At 33.0% G+C, this 25,909-nt stretch overlaps 1 protein-coding gene across 1 annotated transcript; it reads right to left on the minus strand.

Annotated features, from left to right (window-relative positions):
- Positions 1-1,779: 1,779 nt before the first annotated feature.
- On the minus strand, positions 1,780-23,720 carry LOC133184200 (pikachurin-like). The gene is made up of 25 exons (XM_061319133.1): positions 23,476-23,720; positions 22,377-22,549; positions 20,655-20,758; positions 20,375-20,480; positions 19,530-19,748; positions 18,529-18,630; positions 18,156-18,327; positions 17,622-17,747; positions 17,338-17,453; positions 17,047-17,133; positions 16,882-16,950; positions 16,619-16,718; positions 16,341-16,487; positions 8,920-9,195; positions 7,871-8,072; positions 7,053-7,197; positions 6,579-6,834; positions 5,372-5,497; positions 5,029-5,266; positions 4,519-4,747; positions 4,194-4,374; positions 3,878-3,950; positions 3,284-3,520; positions 2,255-2,358; positions 1,780-1,949 (listed from the first exon to the last, which is right to left on the minus strand). Exons 1-25 carry the CDS (start codon positions 23,666-23,668, stop codon positions 1,795-1,797), a joined length of 3,936 nt encoding a protein of 1,311 aa, XP_061175117.1. The 5' UTR covers positions 23,669-23,720; the 3' UTR covers positions 1,780-1,794.
- Positions 23,721-25,909: the final 2,189 nt, after the last annotated feature.

Consider the following 25,909-nt stretch of genomic DNA (forward strand, 5'->3'; position numbering starts at 1 on the left):
AATTTTAAAACAAACACACATGAGCATGTCATAATGAAAATATTGAACACAAATAGCATTTACAAATTTCTTCAAATTTCTCTAATATTTCCATGTCATTGGAATTTCTTGTTCATCACATTTCAAAAGATTTGATCTGTGTGATATTTTCATAAAATTGATTCTTTTAACAGATTTGTAACTCTTCAGTAGTATTGTTGTTCTGGTAGACTATTTTACACCAATTATGTGTCAGTCGCGTGTGTATTTCATTGTATTTAAATGGGTGAAGGACATTTTTAGCGGAATTGCAAAAGGTGTGAATGGACATTTTAGTGGAAGATTCATTGGCAGAAGATAAATCAGTTACCTCTTAAAATTCAATGGACATTTTAGCAGATTTTTTTCACATGTAAATTTAATTCTCTTTAAACAATCAATGTAATGTTAAGTCAGCAAAGCAATTAATTACCAAAGTCCCAACTCTGGACGTTTCAATGGCACAAGTAACCAGAGGCCCTTGGGCCACAATGCTCACCTGAGTCGCTATGGCCCTTTCGTTCTTCAGCACCAGATTTTTCCCTTTATATTCCTAGCTAATACTTAGATTACATATTGTGGCCCCACCCTACCCCAACAGTCATTGAACTTGAATCTAGTCTACTTGAGAATTCTCACAGGTAATTATGGAATTTCTTAATTATCTTCCCTACAAAGAGGGTGTGGTCCTTCATTTGTATAAACTTGAAATCCATTAATCAGAGGATATTCTGTGCCAAGTTTGGTTGAAATTGGCCAACTGGTTCTGGAGAAGATGAAAATGTGAAAAGATAACAATGATGACAATGACAGACAAATTTTGATCAGAAAAGCTCAGGTGAGCTAAAAACTCTTCACTTGAACAAAACTCAAAATATAAATAATGTAAACATTGTGTCAAACAGTACTGGTGTTTTAGACATTAATTGTATTTTAATGAACATCACCTTGCTCAAAATTCTACTTCCACATCCTTGTTGGTCAGCAGGGGCAAAAGACTTTGCCTGGGTAATGGAAGATGTATACAGTAAAACTCTGTTATAAGGAAGTCCCTGGAACCTCCAATTTTACTTCATTATAACTGATATTCTTTATATCTGTATATGGAACAGCAGAAAGTCGACAAGGGGATTCATTAGAAATTTGTTATAACCAAGATTTCCTTATAACAGAGTTCTTTATAACCAAGTTTTACTGTTCATTTATTTTACTTAACTATCTGCTAAAATGTCCACATCCTACTTCAAAATTCCTTTAAATTGCCCTACAAACTTCTGGTAAAATGTTCACGAATTGTCCACTAAAAATTCTATTTTTTTCTGCTAAAATGTCCTTTCCATCAATTAAAATATTCAAGGCCATTTAAAATTAAGCAAATCTGAAGGTCATGGCTTTTAAGGACTATCAATATGATAAAATGATGTCTGAATATTACATTTATACACAGTTTATGAGATATCACATTTACAGGTGATCATGAATTAGTGCATTAGTAACAGCGTGTAAGACGCTAAATGTGAATCTCATTACAATACGGCTATATAAATACAGGTCCATCCAAAATTGTGATGGTTCATTCAATGATTCTGTATAAACATACATTAAGTTTACAATAATGATCAAATACCTCTTCATTAAAACAGTTGATGCAATGGAAACTTTGATTTTTGAATTGAATTCAGTTTCTCTTGCTGAGTATTTCTCTAGATAATTGTTGTGACAGGCCAAAGAACTATGAATTACTCTTAACATCATGGACTTTTTTCCCGATCTTGACTAGTACCCTGCACATTGACTGATTCTCTGCCCCTCTGTAGCTGATTCCATTAGCTTTACGGGGAAGTCATTGGATAAGATCACATCTCGTATGCATCCAACAAATCCCGTCTCGTACAAACTCATGGTGTTATAGGAAACATCTGGCATTCCACCTACAACAATCACATTTTATTTAAACAAGGTACTTTATATGATTATTTATACAGACATAAATATAACCAATGAAATACTTTCTTTGTTCATTAGTATTGGAATTATTATAGCAGCTGTTGCAGCGAAAATTCATAACTTGCATAAGCCATTCCAGGAAATATACATAACCTGCATATTATGTTACTTTTTTCTACAATAGCTGCAACCGTTAATTCCATTACTAACAAACAAAGAAAGATATTTGATTATTTAATTAAATACCTCAAACAAATTGTAAATTCCAAAATCTGTATGTTAGTCTTACCTATATAAACAGGACCATTGATATTCAGATCATTAAATCTGCCAGGAGATTTTCCCTTTACGACATGTGTGTCATCAACTATCAAAGAACCATGCTGCCCATTCCTGAAAGGATTACCAATACATTATTAGATGTGATATTCAAAAAAATTAAAATTAGAATTCTAAAATTAGAATTGTTCTAAAATTATCCTTCCTTGCTTGAGTAAATAGTATACAGGAACTGGGTCCTTTAAGTAGAAAAAGTGTACCAGCTACTGTAGGCTTTAGTTCTCTAGATTCTAGGACTACACTATTACTTCTGTGGTACACTAAGTCTCTCCATCAAATTGTGAAAAAATAAAAAACAATGACTGCGCAATTTAAGTTATTTTGTGAATGGTATAAATATTCATGCATCACTTGGATTGGTCATAGTAGATACTGCATGATTATTTGGTACATGTATCTGTGTCTACAGTTTGTACGTAGTTTATTTGAGAGGTTAGAGTATTTCAAATACTGGATAGACAACTTCTAAAAATGTTCATTGACGTAACCTTCTTTTTAATGTGATCATCAAACTCACTAAACACTACCCTTCAAGAGAATGTTTCTCTTAACTGTTTTTATGCTACTAAGAAACAATTCAATTACTGGTATTTGATTATGATTATCATAATTTTATCAATGCAACTTTTAATTGACAGCTAGAAGTATAAAAGTGTACATGTATAATATACATGTACAATATTATGAACTTATAACAAGCTTTTTCATTTACATGTAATAGAATAAAAAAAAATCAACAACAAGGTCATGCTCATTGGAAATGATGAGTTTCTAATATTAAGGCTTCATGATAATCAATAATACTGATGCTAGGAAAGTATTCACAGCAAGGTTGCTGAACTGCACAGATGCCTCTTATGAAATTAATACCCAACTGCTTCTTATGAAATAAATACCTCAAGTAATTTCAGACATGTTATAGAGAATCTTAATTATGTAGGTGAACTTCCTCACTAATATTCAAACATTACTTCAGTACCTTTGTACTTTGATTGAGTGCCATTTTCCATCAGATAACAAAGTCCTGTTATAAGAAATGAGAGCTCTCCCAAAACCAAGATTGTAATGGAACAGGAGAGAGCCATTTCTGAACCCCAGGGCAAGGAAATCTTCTCCCTCCTGTTTGACAGGGAGGGTCTTGCTAGTCCAGAAGAGAAGACCATCAAGAGAGTGTCCACGGATTTTCAAATGTATGTTGGATTTCCTCCCAGACACTCTACAAGAAAAAGAAAAACTTTTAAGGTTCACCGACCCCCCTGATAAGATAGATAACTCTCACTGGGATAAATATCTATTATTTCTTTGTAAAATGGACATTTAAAGGCCATTATTTTGTTTCTAACTTTGCACTAAATGGTATGCTGAAATTGTAAATTAAAAATCTATAAATCAAAAATTATAAATTAAATCTCTTTTGGAAAATCATTAGCGTTAAAGCAAAATTATACATGAGTGATAATATGGATTATGAACCTTAAATGCCTTGTGAATTGGCAATTTTTTTTTTAATTTAAAAAAGAGACTTTGTGCAGCTTAGGTGTACTGAACTGCTCTTTGGTAAGTGATTTTGTACCTTTTCCTGATATCTTTATCATCGTAAGACAGGAATCCTGAACCTCTGAACTTTGCTGTAAAAATGGTGAGATCTGTAACAAGAACTAGATAATCAATAGAAAAAAAATCTAGAACATAATCTAGAACATGAGAAATCTAGAACATAATCTGGAACAAATGATAAAGGTGACTTTAGTATCTATTTCTACCTACCATCTATCTATTTTGTATAACATGCTGGTATACTTGCTCCCCCCCCCCCCCTTCCCACTGGCTGTGTTCAATGTACTTGCTCCTTTATAAGGATTTTTATCTTTTATTTAATATTTACTTACTCCTTTCACAGTGAGAGTCTGTGAATCCAATAGGACATGAGCAGCCATAAAGCCCTAATTTAGGAACACAAAGTCCAGAATTCTGGCAAGGCTTTGTATTACAGGGGTGGGAACATGGCTCCACATTATAACCTTCAGCAGCCTCTTCAACAAGGTCAACAGGACGGTCATTTATAATAAACTACAAGAAAAAATCAATAAATATCAATGTCTAGAAAAATTAAAATATGCATTCATTTTAAAAGCAAAGCTTAAATATGTTAGCCAAAATCCCACTGTGAAGATGGTAATGCATGCTTGAAGTCTTGTAAATTTTCTTTATAACCTTTTGAATACATCCTTTAAATGATGTAGACATATTGAGATACTTGGAGGTGATGTCAAAATTTGGATGACCCCCAATGAATAGTGGCTGTAACAGAGTAAGCTGTGTGAAAGCTCCTTTAGACAGCCCCTGTACTGGACTCTGGTTGTCAACTTCCAACACACCCTGTAGGCCAGTTCTGGAGACTTTCACTCTGTGCCACTTTTTCAGACTCAGTGGCTTTGAACTCCTAAATTCAAAGTTAAAGTTTATTATGCAATAGGTTTAACATCAGCATAATTTAGAAATGTAATTTTTGGGCCATACTTTGGAAGCAAAACATAAAACTTACTTTAATGGAATTAAACTTTTTTTTCTTTGCTTTCGACATAATCAGCAATGCAAAAAGGGGCACAACTCTTATTCGCTTGTGTAGTGTAGTGGTTAACATGTTAATCTCAAAAAAATATTTGAAAACTGTTTACTATGAAATACAATAGAAATAGAAATCACTTGTAAAGTTAAACAAACCTTATAAAAGCTGGTCCAGTGCCCAGATCAAACTGGAATTCTACATATCCCTGACGCATCAAAACAGAGATGTAGTCCCCTTGTCTGTTGTTTGTGTAACCATTGTAAAGCATCACTCCCTCTGACACTGTAGGTTTTATTATCATCTCTATCTCAGTGTAGGACAGACTGTTCCTACCAAGACCTTGGTACTGGAGCACTGAGTGACCTTTGAACTCAGGAACTTGTACTTTTCCACCTGTTCAGGAACAATGTTTATTTTCACCATCATGCACCAATTACATGCAAGTTTACTTTGTACAATAAGTATATTTTTATTTATGTGAATCAAATCTTAACCTACTCTGGATACAATCTGGTCCATAGAAACCCAAGGGGCACAAACAGACATACTGATCAGGTGAAATAATCTTACAGGTTCCTCCATTATGGCACACATTATCATCACACACATTTTTACTGCAGTCCTCTGATGATAAAGAGAGATTCAAAACTTAACAATGTAGAAGCTAAATCATACACTTAAATTCAGCAAAGAAATATTTGCTCTGCCATTTTTTTTTAGCCATTTTAACATTATTTTGTGAACTGGAACATATACAGGTGACTCTCGATCTCTCGAAGTTCAAGGGACCGCAAGAAAAGTTCGAGAGATCGAAGGGTTCGAGAGATAGAAAGTGAATAAAATCCTGAATTTTCAGTTCCGATCATCATTGTTCTACGTTTATAAATACCGTAAGTATATGTTGATAATATCATTGCACATTTTCATTCATATTTTACAGGTAATTCACTTGATTTCAACAACAATGATCGTATTTTGAAGAAATAAAACGATCTCTTTAAGTTTAAATATTTATTTGTTCTCATTTCATGATTACATAAAATCTGAATAGCAATCGTCGGTGTGGCTACCCCCTGGGCTTGATCGGGTCCTTTACCAGATTTCTCGTATTAAATCGGTATTAATTCTTGAGATAGGATTTCTTGTGCAATGTTTGTCATACTGGAATTATGTACACTCTAATTAAACTTCATAATCTAAAATTAATGACACGCTTCTTTAATTATTTTCTAAAAATTTTCTTCTCGCTGTCAAGTCAAAATAAGTTGTGAAGCAATTTATAATTTACCAATTATAACCAATTAATTATTTTATCAACACTCGGATGCTCACAGGTATAGTGTCATCTATGTAAACACCCAATTAACACCTCCATGCCAGCCCCAGGCGTTCACTGTTATCCAGGTAAGTCCAAGCTGCATTAATTTTACGCTTGATTGGCGTGTACACACAAGCAATCAAAACTTCGAGAGATAGAGAGTAAAAAATAATGAAATGTGTGTAACGGGACCCATGTCTTGGTTCGAGAGATAGAGAACTTCGAGAGATAGGGAGTTCGAGAGATTGGAAGTAAATTTGCTTAGTTATATAGAGGGAAAAAACGGGACCGGAGGTTCACTTCGAGAGATCGAGAACTTTGAGAGATCGGAGTTCGAGCCATCGAGAGTCACCTGTATAACAGATTGCTCCTAACTGATGGGGATACCTATATTCTGTCCATCTATTGCATCCCCTAGTTTACCCATAACATCTGTCACCAGGGCTGACCTTCCGTTATTTATTGCAATCTTTGGCTCCCCCCGTACTGATTTTCTGAAGTCATACTGCCACTGGTTAATGACCAGACTCTGTACACACCCACGGAATCCACTCCACATATTAACTCTGCTCCGTATTGGGGAAATGTTCTGGTATCCTCCTACATACAAGCTTGTCCTCAGTGTAATTCTTGTGTATGATCCCTACAGTTTCAGGAATAAGTACATCTCAAAACATTGTTGATTCTCTGATTTTTATTTCTTCAAAAATTATGTTTTTTTTAATTCTTTATTAATGTACTTTTACTTTACTTAATGTACTTTTTTAGTGCATGTAACGTTAAAGTTTGAATAATTCTTTCACTAATCTTTGAAAAATCAAGAAAAAAAAAAAATCAAAAAATGAACAATTCCATATTTACCTGTGAGAATCCAGAAACAGGTCCATGTCCATTCATCCATAGCCAGCCCTGGCTCTCTGACCTCTTGGCCTTGACCTGATTCCACTGACCAATCTTCACATGGTTTGGGCTCCTTATTACAGCAGGACCAGTTCCACAGTCAAACCTTTTAACAGTGAGAGCATGTACTTACTAGTTCCCTTTCAGCAGTCTATATAAAAACTTATTGTTTCCCTTGTCTTTTTCATAATCTTGCAGAAAAGCCCTTCCCTGTTTTGAGCAAAGCACTGTATATAAGATACTGTAAATCACTTTTTATTTGCAAGAACTTTATTTTCATGTAAGTAAACAAGACCTTCCACTCGTGAAAATTTCTTTCTCATGTATATCTGTATTATGAAAATTATATAAAATAATTCTCAAAATTCGTTAAATTTTGTCTCGATTTTTAATACCCAATAACTATCTCGCAAAAATAAAGTTGTTGAGAAAATTTGACGATCTACAGTATACCTAGATTTCACCCAATTTAAGTATAAATATACCAAACAACATGAAAATAAATTATCAGCTGACAAATTCCCCCTAGAATATATGTACTGTTACATTGCATAATACAGTAAAACGCGCTTATGGTGAACATGCTTATAATGAATTGACGCTTACAGCGAAGGGATTTTCATTCCCCTGGCTTTAAAATATATTGCGAACATAATGGATGTAACGAATTACGTTAAACTTTACAACAAAGCAAAATTGTCCGTCCCTGGCACTTCGTTATAAGCTTGTTTTACTGTATTTAAAACTCTATCTTTAATGAAAATAATCGTCAAACCAACCTGAACTCTACAAAACCATTGACAAGAACAAGAGAGAAAAAGTCGCCTTTGGCTTGAGAATGCTCGGAGGAGAACAACAGGAGTCCAGAATCTGAGGCTGGCTTAAACTCGACAGAGATCTCAATATCTCTGTATCCACTGGTGATGGGGGGCAAAGTCAGGAAGCTATCCCCCATGAACTGGGGGTACTTCACAATTCTCTCTGTAGGTATTATGTATAATAATTAATATAATATATGTATATTGTCTTAATAATTTCATTAAAATGGAAAAATTCTAATTGTGAAAGAAAAATTAATAAATGTAATAACTGTAAAAAAAAAATGTTTGGGGATCAGAATTTGAACAACATGAAATGCTTCTGAAATGATTTTTTTATTCATGAATGAAGATATAGAAATATTATATTATTTTAACAATGGATGAAAGAACAAAACAGCCACTCTGAATCAATCACTAGATCTGTCTTTAAGGAAAGAACATTTTGATAACATTCCTGTATTTCAGAATCTAAACCTAATACCTACTATCTAATTCTCCTTAAAAAGGAAAACTGATTTTTTTCCATAGAATAGTTCTTTTTTTAAAGATCTGTAGGTATTCTGGAAATTTTTTTTTTGTGTTTTATTTGTAAAAGAAAAAAAAAATTAATAATAATTATCTTCATTACAATATTCCTCTGACATTGAAAAAAGACACAGTAAAAGTTAAAATATATCTGAATTGATTATTTTTTTTATTCTACTAAGAAACAAGATGTATTTTTGAAACACTGATGCCCCTGTTTGACAGCTCATAGTAAAGGAAAAAGTTTTTCAATATTAGGTAAAACTCCAAGGTCAAGGTCAATAGGTCAAAATGAACAAATAGACAAACAAATTAACAGATAGACCAAAAACTATATATACCTAAACCTCCGATTAAAGGGGGGGCATAAAAATTACCGGAATCTTATACTTAGAACACTAGGAAATATACACATCATGGAAATAATAAATCTTTCCCTTAAAGAAATAAAGGGAGATAATTAATCTCTAAAGAAATATTACCTGTGTCACATAATTTTCCAGTATATCCTAGTGGACAATAACATTTAGCTTGTGAATCTTGTATGGAACATCTAGCAAAGTTTTTACAAACTTTCCCCACACAGGTTGGAAACATCACGAGGGGGGAAGGCCCCAGTACAATGTTGTCATTTGTTTCACCATGGAATGAATTCTGTACACTGATCTCTTCCTGTACACTCCCCAGGGAATGATTCTGGACAACACTGGAAGACAACTGGGTATTTTTGGGATGAACAGCATTACCGAATGGAGATCCTTAATAAGAAAATAGAAATTTTACTGTACATGTTACATACTAAATATTAAGTGATCAAAACAAGTCAAGTATGCAGAGACAGAAAAATTAGAAAGTCTAGATTTGCAAGTACAATTCTATAAATAAATAATGTGTATTTTCATGTTTGTCAAGAAATTTAAATGCATTTCATAACAAACATGAATATGCATATTATTTATTTGCAAAGAATCAATACAAATTTCCAAAATATATACATGTACGTGCATATATACAAATGTATCTGCTCCAGTTTACTTAGGGAATAACTATCTTTTTATTTGGTATTTGCGACCGTTAATGCTGATTTAACAGTCACAAACTGAGTTTTACCTGCTCCGCTTGTGCGTCGCCGGTAAAACGGATGTTTGCAACCGTTAAATCAGTATTAACGATCGTAAATACCAAATTAAACGATAGTTATTCCCATTGTAATGCAATATAAAGCATTTTGTTTGATGTTTTTGTTGAGTTTTGGATGTCATGGAGCATTGTGTTTTTGCGTCGCTCTATTATGACGTCACAATGAAAAGCTTTCATTCTCGTTAATGCTCGTTTTACTGCCTCAAACATCAGTGTATTAGCCAATCAAAATGTGTTTTACAAAAAAATTACATTAGAATATCAGTTTAAACGCTGTTAAATTTATAATAAGAGTATATTATTTTTTTTATCAGAATTTTGTAACAAAGTTTTAGAAATATTCTGAACAGGTTATTCAGGCTAATATTCTACCATTAAAATAATGGTGGAATTAAATCTACAGACATGCAGCAATCCAATATTTATTGTCTGTACTGACTGAAGTCCTAAGAGTTTTCTGACATTATTCTACCATTAACTTGTGAATGTGCATTACTGTCTGATAAAATATTCATTTCACTAACAAATTAGCTAAATCAGTTCTGTTTCCATACTTTGAACCATCTGACAATAAAACCTGCATGTAATGGATTTTTTATCTGCATTTGCTATCTGATTCCCCTAGTAAATATGCATTAGCATCAAAACATATCACATAAAACAATGGGAATATATTTAACTGTGTTGATGCTTTCCTTCTTATGTTTATAACTCTTCGCACTCTCTTTATGAGCAATGATTGTTGATCTTTACAATCTACAATAACAATAGATCCTCAGAAAATTCAATTATCAAAAATCTCCATTGCTTGCTTCCAAACATATGGGAATTAATGATGATTGTTTGAAGACAACTGTGGAAACAAAGAATTCTGCATCTCAGGAAAACCGATAATGGTTCAATCACTCTCCAGTAGGCAGCTGGCAAACGTGGGGATAATTAAGGACCATGAAAAGTTCCTCCAAGCCAGGGGCAGACAGAGATCACCATTACATTGGAATCAATAATCCATGGCTATAGCTCCTAACAGTGCTTGTCACACTAACCTCTTGTCAGGGCAAATCTCTCTCTCTCTCTGTCTCTTTCTCCCTCTCTTTAATGATGGAAATATGGGACATGCAATTTTTCTGCAATTTGGCATTGCTAGCATGGTGGTATTTTTTTCAAGAAAGAAACAAATGGTACTTCAATCACATTTGATTATTTCAGAATTGCAAAGTCTAGGATGTTTCTTGTATGTGCTCTACCATCCAGTCTCTTCTTTATACATGTATTTACAGAATTCCAGTTCAATCGTAAAAACTTGCCTGAACATGAAATCCCATCTTTGTTAATGGTATATCCTGGGTGGCATTTACAGAAATACCCATTGTCTATGTCTACACAAACATGCTGGCAAACAGAATCATTGCCACAGCCTCCTAAAATAAACAAATAATGTGTAATAATTTTAATTCGTGGGGATTAATCTTCAAGGGCAATGAACATTTTACTTGTTTGTGGGGACATAATTCAATGGATAACCCATACATGTATTTACAGAAGAATCAATGAACCTACATGTTGACAAAATTACGGTTCATGGGGATGTAACAGGTAAATTTGTGGGTAAAGGTGACCAACAAACATTGGGCCCCCAAGAACAATGATTATTCTAAGTACATAAAACTAACTATGAAATCAAGATTCTCCAAATGTGAAATAAAGATGAAACCCAGCCTACATTTTTAAGAAAAAAAAAAAACACCTACATTTTAATAGCCATAACCCATAAAATAATCAATATAAAGTTTCCAGTTGTCAACTTAAAAGATGTACTATATAATATAAATAACTGACATACTGAAATGAATTAAAGAAAGAATTACTAAAGCATGTTACAAAAACTTTACAAAAAATTATCTAAACACAGTTTACTGTGGAATCATTAAAATTTGTAGTAGCCAATTTTCATGGATTGCTTAAATTTTATGTGTTCATGGGGATTTAATTTGGTATATTCACCCACATCTTTAAAAGGAAAAATTACTTTGAATCCCTAGTTTATAAATTCTCGGAGGGCATAAATTTGTGGATGAAGGGTACCCACGAATTCCATGAATATTGAGCCACCATGAAATCTAATGATTCCATAGTATTTAAGAAATTGTTCATTTTCGAAAAGTTCATGTGGGTACGACTTTTCAAACAGGCATACTTTCTGTTCCATAAAGAGCATTAACATTTCATGAAATATCCGCCTCTGAGAAGTCAAAGTTCATACCCTCATGAACTTTTCAAAAATGGTAGCAGTGTTTGAAACTCGCTGCAAAATTAGCCAGACATGCAGGACTGACTGCCAGTAAAAGTTGCCAGTCCTGCCAAAGAACTACTAGCCCAGAAAATAATTGTCTTTGATAAATTTGTTTTTAACGATTATGTGACTTGAACCAGGTCACCATAACTTCAAACCAGAATCTATAGACTGATGAATTCTTCCTCTTTGCTTGTTACACTTTGCTAATGATACTATTAGTTGATATGAAAGAAATTTATCAAATATATGAATTTTTATTATCGAAAATTTTAACACTTCCAGCCTGGCGTCAATACATGCAAATTTATTTGCCTGCTGCAAAATTTGTGCGTCTTGGGCGGTCGGGCGCACGGTTATTTCAAACACTGATGATAGAAAGATATTACTTTTATTTATCTTTTAATTAAATTATTTTTCATTCAAATACTCATAAATTGAGAATATATGAAAGGATAATTTTCTCACATTAGCCTGGACTGCTTTAAAATTTTTCAAATGAATTTATCACATTTATTGTGTACCGAGTTCTTTATTTCTGTATGGAGGAAGATCATTCGGTTGATTGTAATGTCATAACCAAATGAAGGCAAAGTTGTATTCTTGCACACTGCATGGTGATGAGATGATGAGAGGATGAACTTTAAAATCTATATAAATGAATCCTAAAGGAGAAAAATTACTAATATACATGTATATTTGTACATGTATTGCTAATTAGGATTTTATTATTTTTACAAAATTTGTACATACATAGATTTACAACAACAAAAAAATATTACAAATTCTTAAAATGCTCCAACAAAAGAAATTATCTGTTGTTTTGTGATGTCTGAAGTATGATGATGAGAATTGCTCATTTTTATGAATACAGGTACACTGTTTCTCAGTTTATCATAGGCAGGTGTTTCTATCTATAACAGTAAACTCTGAAGAAAAATTTCTCCTTTGTAAAAGTAAAATAGCCTTTGACTACGATCCTGCTATCCTTGGCAGCTATTGTAATTTATATCCAGTTCAGTTTATTAGTTCAGTTCAAGTATAGTAACAATGTATCTAACCAGCCATGATGTTTAAACATTACAGCAACTGACACAACTTTATTATAAATTACATCAAATTTCACATCTTTTCTTTTACATTATGGCTTGAAAGAGGTCTGCATGTGTATTTTTATACAATGAAGTTTTTATTGTTATTGTTCTATTAAAGTTATAATTCAGTGTATTATAATTTAAACTACTATAAACAGTAGACAGATTCAAGTTATCAGGGATGTATATATGTTTATATCCAAAGAGATTTCGTAATTATTAAGACTCCCACTGTAATGAAACAGAGAGGCCTTCCTAAAACACAGATTATTTTAACCACGGGACTGGACAAACTGAAAATGAAAACTTGAATTTAAAAAATTCACCTTTAAAATATATGTTTTTTTTTAAAAAAAAAAAAGTATTTTCAAAGAAATCTTTATAAAAGAGACCAGAAACTCGGAGAGATTTTACCATTTGCAATAATAAGTGATTTTTGCTAAAAATCAGCATCAGCAACAGAATTAGCAGTTAGAAATCCCTACCTTGGAAAAATGCCACAAGAACATCATTATTTCTGTTCGCTTCTATACTTAATGTCAAAAGAATCACAGAACAAATTATTGCTGTCCAAACCCTAGCCATCTCGGCTCATCATCTTCTCCTCCTGTGGCTGAACTCTGCTTGCTGTTCCCGGAAGTTAATGTAAACAAAAATTGTAAAAGGTAAAACCCAATCGCATGAACCTCGGAGATCTGGATTCAAAAAAAAAAAGAAAAAAAAAGAAAAAAAGAGGACTTATCCCCGAGTACCCGATTTCGTCCTTTGTTTTATTGTTTGGTATATTTCAACAAAATAATTGATTCTATCTTTAACCATTGACCAGTAGTTTGGGAGTCACAGATTTTTTTTTATTCACTGATGTGATTTTTCTCACAGAAAAATTGATTTAAATTGATTTACAGAATGAATACCAACGTCAGCATCATATCAACGCCCCCTCAAAGCCTTTCAAAATCAATACAATAATAAAATTATTTAAGGAAAAGATTTTTGTAAATTAATTTCTTTACTATTGTATATTTTTTCCCCTTAAATTAGTCTACTTTCTTTTTTTGAGTTTCAATGAAATTCTGTTTTCAATGGCGATTCCAATTTCAACAAATAACCAACTCATTTTTACAAATATAAAGCAGGTTTATTTGTGTATACTGTTGGCATAATATAATGGGATCTTACATCCAAATAACATTGAAAGACTTTTACTTAACATTTCATCCTAAAAGGGCTAAATACACATGTATATATCACTTCAATTTATTCATTTTTAAATCCGAGTTCAGTAAAATATACCTTTTTGATGAAAAAAAATGATATCAGAACCTAGTGAAATTGTTCACTCTGAAATTTTACTTTTAGTATTTTTTCTGACAGGAACATTAAAGTCAATAAAAATTAATTAAAAAAAAATTGACCTGCAATATTGATTTAAGCTTTTACAGAAGATCGTAATACTATTCACAGTAAAATTCTTCACGGTGCACAACCCAAATACCATGCTAAATACTGCATTTATATCAGATACACTTTAAAACTGTAAACAAGGGATTCACTGTATAAACCACAGAACATGACAACAACTTTCAGCAAAATACTTAAGTATATATATGTATATATATAAAGATTAAAACTCTTAATATTAAAACAACCTATCATGCACGAGATACCAGTATAAATACATAGAAACGATACTCATGAACATGTGTAACATCACGCATAAACAACGTTTGTTAATTAGTCATAATCACTTGCAAACCTGCACACATTAACACAGATCATCCCTGCCTAATTATTAATTAATTAATTATTCTACATGACAGACATATAAAACACCCCTATGATATTAAAACAACCCCCTTAACATAAAAAACTGCTTTCTGTAGTACAGGGTACATACTTCTTATTTCTAAGAATCATGATTCTGAGTCCCAGATATGTCAAGTGGTCTACATCAAAGACTGCTTTACATGAATCACACATGAATCACATCTGAGTCACTCATTATTAACCTGTTGACCGAGCTAAATTCTTATTTTACTTGACAAAACAAATTAAACATTAATATACATCAGTATTAATCTACAAAATAAAAAAAAAAAAACATTACAAGACTACACAAAATATCATGTGACAAAAAATCTATAATCATCTTCGTTCAATATTTTTTTTTTGGATTTATGGCAAATTCCTGCATTATTCATCATGTACAAATGTGCATATGCTGATGAAATATATTTACATTATATATTTATACACATTTTTAAATAAAAAAGTATTTACATAAATGATGCACCATAAAATCAGTTAGTTAACACTACCAAAGGCTCTATTTACAGTCTGACGGATAACAAGAAATGGAATTAAAAGTTCTAAAAAACCAATAAATAAGTACATATCTCTTCCAGTTCTTCACTGGTTTCGTTAGGAGTACATAACTCATGTTACATTAAAAAAAATTGTCAATAACATGTACAATTCAACTAAAAATACTAAATGTAACCAGATTATAAATTTATATATATAAAATTATAAATTGATTACTGGCATCCAATGTACTTATTTTTCGATTATTAACTACAACCTTTGTTTTTATTGATGGAAGTAGCGGTAAAGCACAATATATATATATCAATAACTGTAAGCAGGTTACATGGGATGACAAGAGCATGGCATTTAACATATAGAACAAATATCACAAACACTTTGATCCAAGCATGTTTTGATTTATCACAACACCATCTAGACACATTTTCTCTCTTGTCACAGTCTCACACATCTATTCCCTGTAAACTCCCAGTGTAAAATGTTAACTGACATCAATATGAAAATTTCGCCTTTGTTCAGAAATTCGTCATGACACTACTTTCAGAGTAGAAGAATTCCACATGAGTATCCTTTAAGGCTGAGATTCGTCTTGAGAGATTGCACCACATTTGTTTGATGGAAGACTCGGATGGTGACCCTAGCCTCTTTTTGGATTTTATGCTGCTGCTATGGCGATGACCATTATAAGAGCAACAATACAGGTCACTATGAAATGTGCTATAAACATGTTACGCTTGAAGATACGACCCTGAAAAAAAAGATTAACATATCCTGAAAAGTTGTAATTAACAAAAATATCAAACTTAAAATTCCAGTCACTAGGAATGATTAAATCTCAGAACTACTTACAGCTGGTTCCGGCTCTGGAATATTAGCCTTAGGATTTTCACGTTTTTGAAATTCATACTTTTTCCGTCTCTCTGTTTGGTTCCAAAAATATAAATCTTAGTTTACAATTTTGATCTCAAGGATTTCAGAACTGTGTCTACAACAATTGATAAACATCTTCAGTCTTAATGTGAATAACACTTTTTTGGAAACAAATATTTACCTTTGTTTTTCTTGTGAGTACAACATTGATGGATTTCCAATGTTATCTCCACAATGATGTGAAAGAGGATATAGATAAACAAAATCCAAGTGGCCCACCATGGAACATGAGCTTTCCCAAAGCTCATTCCAATAAACATATTGGGTACTTTAAAATAAAAAGCAGTATATTAATTCAGTGCTCAGGGTGGAAAATATTTGTTTAAGTTTTCATAAAACTTGATAGTAGATGCTAAATAGTTTAATCATTTCAGCAAATAATAAACTGTAGTCTCTTACTAGCTAAACACCAGGCTACAGTTCCAAATGCCCAGTGGACCCAGTTAACACAAGGTCTACAGTCATGGTCATCTGCAGGACGGAGCAATGCTATGATTGGCTGAAATTAAATATAAACTCAAAATTTATCAATTTTTATCTATATGACATGTACATGTTATAATGTATAAAAAGCTGATATATGTTTGTGTTAATCAAAGAAATAGGTAATGCTATGCATTTTACAGGGCACATATTTTTCCCCATCTACCATGTGTACTTACATTTATAATGACACAGCAGAAAATTATTATTCCCATAACAGGATGGGCATCCAAAGGGAAGTAATCAACCTGAAGAAGAAAGGAGGACCAAATGTAAGCTTTGGAGGAATAGATTAAATACAATTTAGCCTCTTATCATTTATTGGAAGTGTGAATTGAACAAACCTTGCTGTATCCTCCTGCTTCCACAAAGATTAAGATGAATGCAATCAGAACGAAGATAAATAGCCAGGCCATACAGTTGAAGTGAGCCTGAAATTCGTAAGCAAGATCAGTGCAAATACTTACACAATTATCATGCAGGGAAATAACATCTATTTTTGCATTTTCAAAAAATTAACAATGACAAGTACATGTATTTAAATACTTATCACTCAGCATTAATACATTTTATGATATATACATCCAATCCACATAAAATCTAAAATTAATGATGTATAACAGGGGAAAACTCACAACAAACCAGTATCGTTGCCCATAAAACCTCTTATTTGGCCACATAGGTTTATAATACTTTGTCATCAGAAGTCCAACAGTCCCAAAGAAACACCAGGCCAGGATCATTAATATTCCTGTAAAATATCAATTTCTAAAGTTAAAGTTAAAATCAAGTATCAATGTAAGCTTTTTTTCAAAACTTCCTCATTATAATGAAATGTCAACACAATAAAAATAATTATTTAAGAATATTTCTTTAATATAATGTGTTATACAAACATTCTTTTTCTACAGAAACTGACCATGAGCCTTGACCAGTGGATAGCGAGCGAATCCCTGCATGTTGATAGAAATGTCAGCCAGAGATACCATGTCAGGGGAGGCAACTGGGTATTCACCATAGCCATATCTGTGTGGTGCAGTCAGTGCTGAAAAATACAATTCACCATTAATTACTCAAGTCATTACACCAAAGTTCAGTTTTAAAAATACTGATGTAATGTGTATTTATATACCATAAACAAAATTCCCATAATAATCTAGGCCACATTCATTTGTTGCCATTGCATGTGAGTAAAACTCCTGGACAACAGTTTATACCCTTGGACCAACAAAATAGGAATTGGACACAAATCCATTTGATATCTTTAATTTGACAACTGTATACAATGCGAATCTTTAACAGCATCTTGATAAAGTAAATAAATTCTGAGCAAAATCATTGTGTTATTACATGTATTTCTGTTGCCTTTTCAACTTCCATGTACAGTTGATATTAGCATGTACTTGATTTTAATGTGAATCTTTTAAATTAGTTGGAACTGTATTTGGCTTACTATTCTCAGCAGGTCCACTGTACATCAAAACATGGTATGAGCCTGACAGAGGCAGAGAGTTGATGGTACGACTGGAACGCACCACGAATCGACATCTCACCCTCCCTTCCAGAAACTGACCACCACATTTGAGCCCATACAACTCACAGGAGTCATCAATACCATCCCCTGGCTAATAACAGCGATAAAAAAAATCTATGAGTATTTCAACGAAGCTCTGAAGCCAAATAAATAGTCTAAAATGTCTAAACTCTTTGCATAAAAATAAAGTTCGGAAGTGGGTTATAACTGATATTTTCATTTTATTCTATATTTTGTTATTGATGACAACAGTTGAAAAATTTGTCAGAGGGTTTGATTACTCCAGACTTACGTTCTTAAACCTCTGTGTACTGTGGTCAATGCTCTTTGCTTGGTAGACTTTAGTCAATCCTGTACCTCCTTCATGGACACATTCAAACACTCGGTCATCGCCCTACAATCATCACAGTAAAGAATACGTAAGTTTATGAACCATTACAGAAAAGAATACATAAGTAAATCAACCATTACAGTAAAGAATACATAAGTAAATCAACCATTACAGTGAAAAACACACAAGTTAATCAACCAATACAGTGAAAAATACAAAAGTTAACCAACCATTACAGTGAAAAATTTACAAGTTAATCAACCATTACAGTAAAAAATATGTAAGTTGATCAACCATAACAATGAAAAATACAAAAATTAATCAACCATTACAATGAAAAATGCACCAGTTAATTTTTTATACCACAATTCAGTTTGATCTTTATCAACATATCACATAACTTTATCAACTCCAGTTGTCAACATAGTACATGTATAATTTTAAAGAACTATTATGACCCAAGCTTAGCATCCAAAGATGCATCAAATAAGCAAGTTTTCATAGTATGTTACTTGAGTCAAGCTACAAATGACCTAAATCCTCTTTCTCCTGGGTCATCCCAGTTTCCATAGACAGAAAATTCAATGAAGCACTATGTGTGCTTGAACATGTATGTATGTCTGGCTGATATATGTCACTTGTGCTAAGCCAGACACTGACTTATACATTGTCTTTAACCAGAGTCACTTAAGTCTATAATGCAAGTCCAGATTCACTGAAGTGTAAATTTTTAGTGCATTCTTTTCATACGTCAGACTTGGCATCTATAGATACACCATATACACAAGTCTGGACAGACATGATGATTCCAGTATACATCCATTACCCAAACACCCACAGAACAACATCATAACTGGGGTAGAAAAACTTTATATCCTCTTATTATTGAGCTTTTTTAAAAAAAGAAAAAAAAAAACTATGTTAAATAAAACACAATGCATTAAATATTAACAACGCCTTACCCATCTGATATCCTCAGACAGAGCTAGCGAGACATGTCTGTCTGTGATGCCATTCACCCGAGCACTCATCTCAATCATATACTCGGTTCCTACTCGACTGAGTGGCCTCCAGGTGGCGATGTAATCACAGTAAGGTTCCCAGCATCCCTCAGGAACTCTGTAACAGCCCTTCTCAATCCCACACTTGTCTGTGTGGATTGGGTCAATGATAGGAAGAGCCTGTGTTGTTAATAAAAAGTACTTTATTTAGACAGATTAAGACAGAGAAAATTAAATAAAGTCTACAATGTTGAAGAAGCATTATCAAATTATTTATACACTGTTATATATCAGATTAAAATTTCATAAAGCTGCTTCTTCAATAAAGCACTAATATGAAGCATGAACTTCATGTACATGTACCAATTTGACATGTTGAGGTTTTCTTGTACGTCATGAAACATTAGTGCATAATACTTGATTCAAGTGCTTATATGTTAAATCTCTGATGTAAAAATTCCTTCTGCAAAGCTATACATGTATATAGGTAGATTGAAAAGATTAAATACACTCAAACCATGTTTATCCAGACACAGTCACTTGTGTTCCCAAGCAAATTGTCCGGATTAATGAAGCATCTGGATTACATAATCATATTTGGTATTCCTAAATATAAATTGTTCCCCACAAATTTTATCCGGAAAGTGAAGTGTCCAGTTTATTGGTGTCCCGATTAATGAGGGTCCATTGTACTCCTAACATTAAAACATCTACCAGTATTACAGTATTACAGGAGTAACATGACTATATGTATCTTTTATTATCATTTCTTGAAAAATACTCCTAGTTCACTGTCATAACCTTACATTTTGTCTGACAATGGAGGGGTCCAGGGAGGGTCCTCCAATCTGTACAATAGGTTCTGATTCTTCCCTCAGCCAGAAATTACCCTGGTCATCCACAAAAGTAGCCCTGATAGAAAGGAGGGGTAATAATTACATGTACATGTATGGAACATAGTTACTTTACAAATAGTTCTAATAAGCATGTCAAATGTCTGTATTGATTTGATAAGCTACATCATCTACCGATATGTAATTCTAGCTTTAGGAATTGCTATCAAAAAATCTTCTATCTGTTTCTCACCTGAATTTGATAGGTCCTTGTATGCGTCTTGGGGCAAATGAAAACTGGATTTTTGTAGCTTTGCTGTCAAATTTGAGATTTGTATCACTTTTTACAGTTTTACCCTGTAAAAGAAGAAGAAATTAATTGAATTGACTAAAGTTGTCTTAACAAGACTGATGTTTCCCAAAGGGGGGGGGGGGGGGGGGAGAGAGAACCACAGCCAAAGTCTGCATTTTCATTAAGTATCTACATATGCATCATCATGATCTTATCTGTATAAAAATTTCACATAATGATCAAAGGTTAATTTGTTCAAATTCTTAGGCCAGCTTTCAAAAATGAGGAAAGATTTATGGTATGTGGAGCCATTTGGTCTGCTTAACTCTTGGAGTGAAAGACCTAGGTACTAAGTCCATATGCACTATATCTGTATAAAAGAATCACATTATTAAAGGTAGAGTTTGTTCAAATTCTTAGGCCAGCTTTCAAAAAAGAGAAAAGATATATGGTACATGGAGTCACTTGGTCTGCTAAACTCTTGGAGTCAAAGACCTAGGTAATAAGACCAAATGCACCATAATGACCATATCTGTATAAAAAAATTTCACATAAATAATGATCAAAGTGCACTTGTTCAAATTCTTAGGCCAGCTTTCAAAAAAGAGAAAAGATTTATGGTATATGGTGCCATTTGGTCTGCTAAACCCTTAGTGTAAAATACCCAAAATACTAAGTCAGGATAGTGGAATCCAAGTTTGCTTGTAAGCAATTTATAAACATACAAAGAATTTAAAATACTTCTTCCTTAGCATATATTAATCAGGTAAAAGTGAAAATATTATTTAATTAACCATATTTTCTTAATGATTCTTGTTTATTTTTAGCAACAGAAATCTTGAATATTCTCAATAGGAACAATACATTCAAGATATATCTCTCAAGAAAAGTTCATGAGGGTAAAAACTAAGTAAATTTCATGAAAGGCTACCGTGTTTCATACAAAATATACTATGTGAAAAAAGCATGTTTATATATTCTCAATGCCATTAACTTCTCAAAAATGTTATTACATTGTATTTTTAACTTAAAAAAAAAAGCACATGCACTGAAAATTTGTAATGGTTAATTTTCTCAAAATTAGCCTGGAACTGAAATGTGTTTCAAAGTAGTTTCAGTTATTGTGATGTCTTTTCTCAGACCTCAAAGTGTGGGGGTGGGGTGGGGAGGGAGGAGCATCTTCAGGTGACTATGAAGACCTCATTTTATGAAGACTAGAAAAGCAGTTTTACTACTACCATAAATATGAGGCTTTTAGAGTAAAAACCCATTGCAAAGTTCATATTATGAAAAAATTGTCTAGTACCACAAAAATCATAGGGTAAGGTATTTAAAGATCAAACCAGATATAAGATGTACTGCTAAGTAAGTAGCCGTGCTAGCCCACACATACCATTTAATAAACAAAAGCAAGTTCTACTCCACTGTACTTTAATAATTGTCCATAAAGCGTTTTCTTTCAGTTCAGTAGACTCTGTTTCAATATATTCAATTACCATCCTTGTAGTAACTAAGCGAGTTAGTGTATTTCCAGCAAGTTTACCGACACTTACTATATTAACAACGTGTAAAGATATAAATACCCATCTTTGCAAGCCAAGGGTTATCTATCTGCTATGCTCTTGTTTGTGGGGAGAGTAGCAGACCAAAAGATGCTAAATACCCAGTTTACTTTATACCTACCTCACAGTCACTAGTTGTACTGACAGTGTGCCCTTCCACTGGGATTTGTGTGAAAGCTCGGAAACCATTCTCACCAGGGTTAGCTACAAGCGCTTTGCCCATAGAATCAATGCTGACAGCTTGTAACATGAACTGGTTAATAAATCTACCACCTCCTCTGGATTCCAAAGTTACTAAAATATACATGGTGAAAAATAATTTAGAGTTATCTTAAAGAAAGGGATTCATTGAAGAGATTAAATAACAAATACATGTTAGCTGTAAAGTCACCAGTGACAAGTATTGAAGGATATGTACAGATTTTGTTGTTTGATCATCTAATATGTCATACTTTATATGAAGACATCCAATTTGTCCCACAAATTACCTAACAAAATAGTTTCATGTTCTGGTAATTCCACTTTAAATTTCAAATTTATTTTTTATTCATAGACATCAAGTAAATCTCTTTTATCTTATGTACATATATTTTAATGTGTTCTGAAAAATATGACTCAGAATTTGATACATAAAAACACAAAGAAAGAATGTAATTGCCAATCAAAGGAGAAAGCCTATCACTTGCCAAATCTGCTGAGCAACTTAGGAGCTGCCAAGAAGAATTTCTTATTTCCTATCTGACAAAAAAACTGCCACAGTGAAGTGTGATGTGTGATTAAGACACAGCATTGACAGAGGATTGCCACGAGTGATTAAAGCTATGACTACAACAACTAGGCCTACTGAAACTATGTTCATTAAAGACTTATACCACATGTTTGAAAAACTGAATGTGCAACATGCAAATCTTCAGATTTATTTCAAAAGCCATTTGTTGCTTTCAAAGTTTTAATTTAGCTCTCTACAATTTATTGCATCTATTTTATGCATTGTTCAATGTATACTGTAAGATCACATATTTTCGTGGGGTCAAATTTTTGTGGTTTGAGCAAAAACTATGGGTTTGTGGGGATTTGATTTCGTGGATGAAGAATTGCTGAGTAGGTATGATATAACATATAACATTCGTGATGGACATGAATTCGTGGCTGTCTTCATACCTCCAAAGCAACGAAAATTAAACCTCCACGAATTTAGTGATGTCACAATAGTTACTTACCAGTAAGATATTCTTCAGGATCATTGGTTTTGTATGCAAATTTGTTGACCTTGATGATGAAGGGACAGGGGAGGATCTGGGGAGAGGAAGAGGTTCCAGTGACTTCAAGGTCATCACAGGTACAACATGTCAAGGCCAAAGTCGTGGTGACCCCAAGGATGGCCAATAACAGCACTGTCAATAGTGCCTTCATCTTTGTTTATGGTACGTTCTAAAAAAGAAAACAACATGTCATATTAACAGTTAGATTATGTAATCTGAAAAATAACACCGCATTTATCTCCAATGCACTTCTGGTTGGCAAAATATTGGCAGAGCAACCACAGACAAACTTGTGCAAAAAAGTCACACAGTACTTGTTGTCTCAAGTGGACAATGCAGCAATGAGTCTTGTGACAAACTGCTAAATCTCTGCCAAGTCAAAACCTCAGAAAAAAACAGCTGTGGTGATTCTTCAATAGGATCTGATCTCTAACAGACAGAGTTTGTGTACATAATTGTGAGTCATATTGAGAAATATGCCACTGATAAAAAAATTGCACCCTCTCTATTTATATCTGCCCCCAATATATTGCTTAATGCTGCATGGTGTAATGCTTTGGTAGACCAATCAATCAAAGATAAACTAAAAGATAACTAAAAGTCAAAAAACACAGAGAGAGATAGAGAGAAAGAGAGAGAGACCATTGCCACATTTCATTAGGTAAATGATACACTGCTGTCAATTCATTTACCATATTTTTTTTTTCCAACCACAAAACAGGAGCTTCCCCTATATACACCTCTAGAATCCATCTAGTGAGGAAAAAACACAATATGGTTTGGGGCTGGAGTTGATTAATCACCAGTGAATGACCACTCTGACCTATGTATTAAAAAAAATCCCAGCTTCCCAACATGAAACAATATCAGAAAAACATGCAAACTCACACATACCAAGATTAGTAATCCAACAGCTGAATGCAGACTGCCAGTTCTCTGATCTGATTTGTATAAATATCTTAACAAAGAAGAATGTTGAGAGTAAATTAAGTGTTTTGAACTGGTGCAAAGGAAACTGGTTTCACTGCATAATGTAAACCGCGAGTGTTTTTGAACAATTGACTTGTTATTTCATACATGTCATGGCCAGTATGCTGTGCATAAAATTTGTGTGGGCATATTGACATCACAAAGAAAATTCTCTCTTTAAAAATTCCATTCATAGTGATGTGAATCAAAAGTCATTCAACAATGAACATGCATGCTAAAAATAATATGAATAAAATAAGCATCAATTCTGCAGCCACGGGTGTTATAATAAAGGAGAAAATTTAAAAAGACAAGCTACCAATGCCTCTTACTTTTTACATCTTAAAAAATTTCAAACAGAGTTGAAAAAGAATTTAATCAGGAATACTCTGACTAAAGAATGGGAGTTTTCACAGAAATAGTGTACATGGAGACTAAATACTCTTTCTAGGATAGTGGAGTGCAAGTGTCTAAACAGATTTTATTGATAGTCTAAATATCAAGTGGAGAGGGCACAAGTTCCAGAACTTAAATTTCATCTTGTAATCTTTACCATAAATACCAGCAGCATAATCTATCATGCTTAAGATTGTGATTTCTGAGACACCAATACTGTTACTTACTAAGTAACAGTTACTAAGTAACAGCTAGTGACTGTCTACAGAAATATATCAGATTGATCAATCTCATAGACAGCGAGGTGCAATTCTGTATATAATAAATAAGTAATAAACTTATTACCGGTATTAATTACCGGTATTAATATGTGGGGGGTTTTTGTTGATGATCCATATGTCAGTTAACAAACCTCTATAACTCTAAATCACAATATTTCCAAATGTCAATATGAGTTTCTTTAAAAAGCAGAAAACAAAGCTAGCATGATGAACAGCTTTCACAGAAGTGACATCCGTTATCCAATGACAGAGCATCATTCTAGTACAAGGCAAAACAAATGTGAATGTTTTGGCCAATACTTATCAAGTACATGTACCAGCAATGGAAAACAAAATAACTGTACACTGTAAAAAACCAACAAATGTTAAAATTCTTTTCTAGTTTGTTGGAGGACAGAAATCTATTGGTAGGCAATTGACACACGTAAAAGATCACTGCAGGTGCTTGTACTCATTCAAGTGCGATTTACTTTGTATATTTACTTAAACATGGATTTAAATTAATAACACTTAGGGAACATAGAGTAAATACAACTCTTTTTTTTTTTTAAATAAACCTATCCTATTTTTCAAGCTATTAACAGGTATTAACTGTTTTAAAAAAGGGCAACCCTGCTCTGCAGTAAAAATAAATGTAAATATAAAGCACTTGCATTTTTCATGAACCATTATCATAATAATATTAAGAACAATTTCATTAAATCACTTGACTTTGTTCACTGCTTACATACGAAATAATTTTTTTT

Source organism: Saccostrea echinata, unplaced genomic scaffold (assembly GCF_033153115.1).
Source record: "Saccostrea echinata isolate AGI-Se365-2 ecotype Australia unplaced genomic scaffold, CSIRO_AGI_Sech_v1 ptg000010l, whole genome shotgun sequence".
Lineage (NCBI taxonomy): Eukaryota > Metazoa > Mollusca > Bivalvia > Ostreida > Ostreidae > Saccostrea > Saccostrea echinata.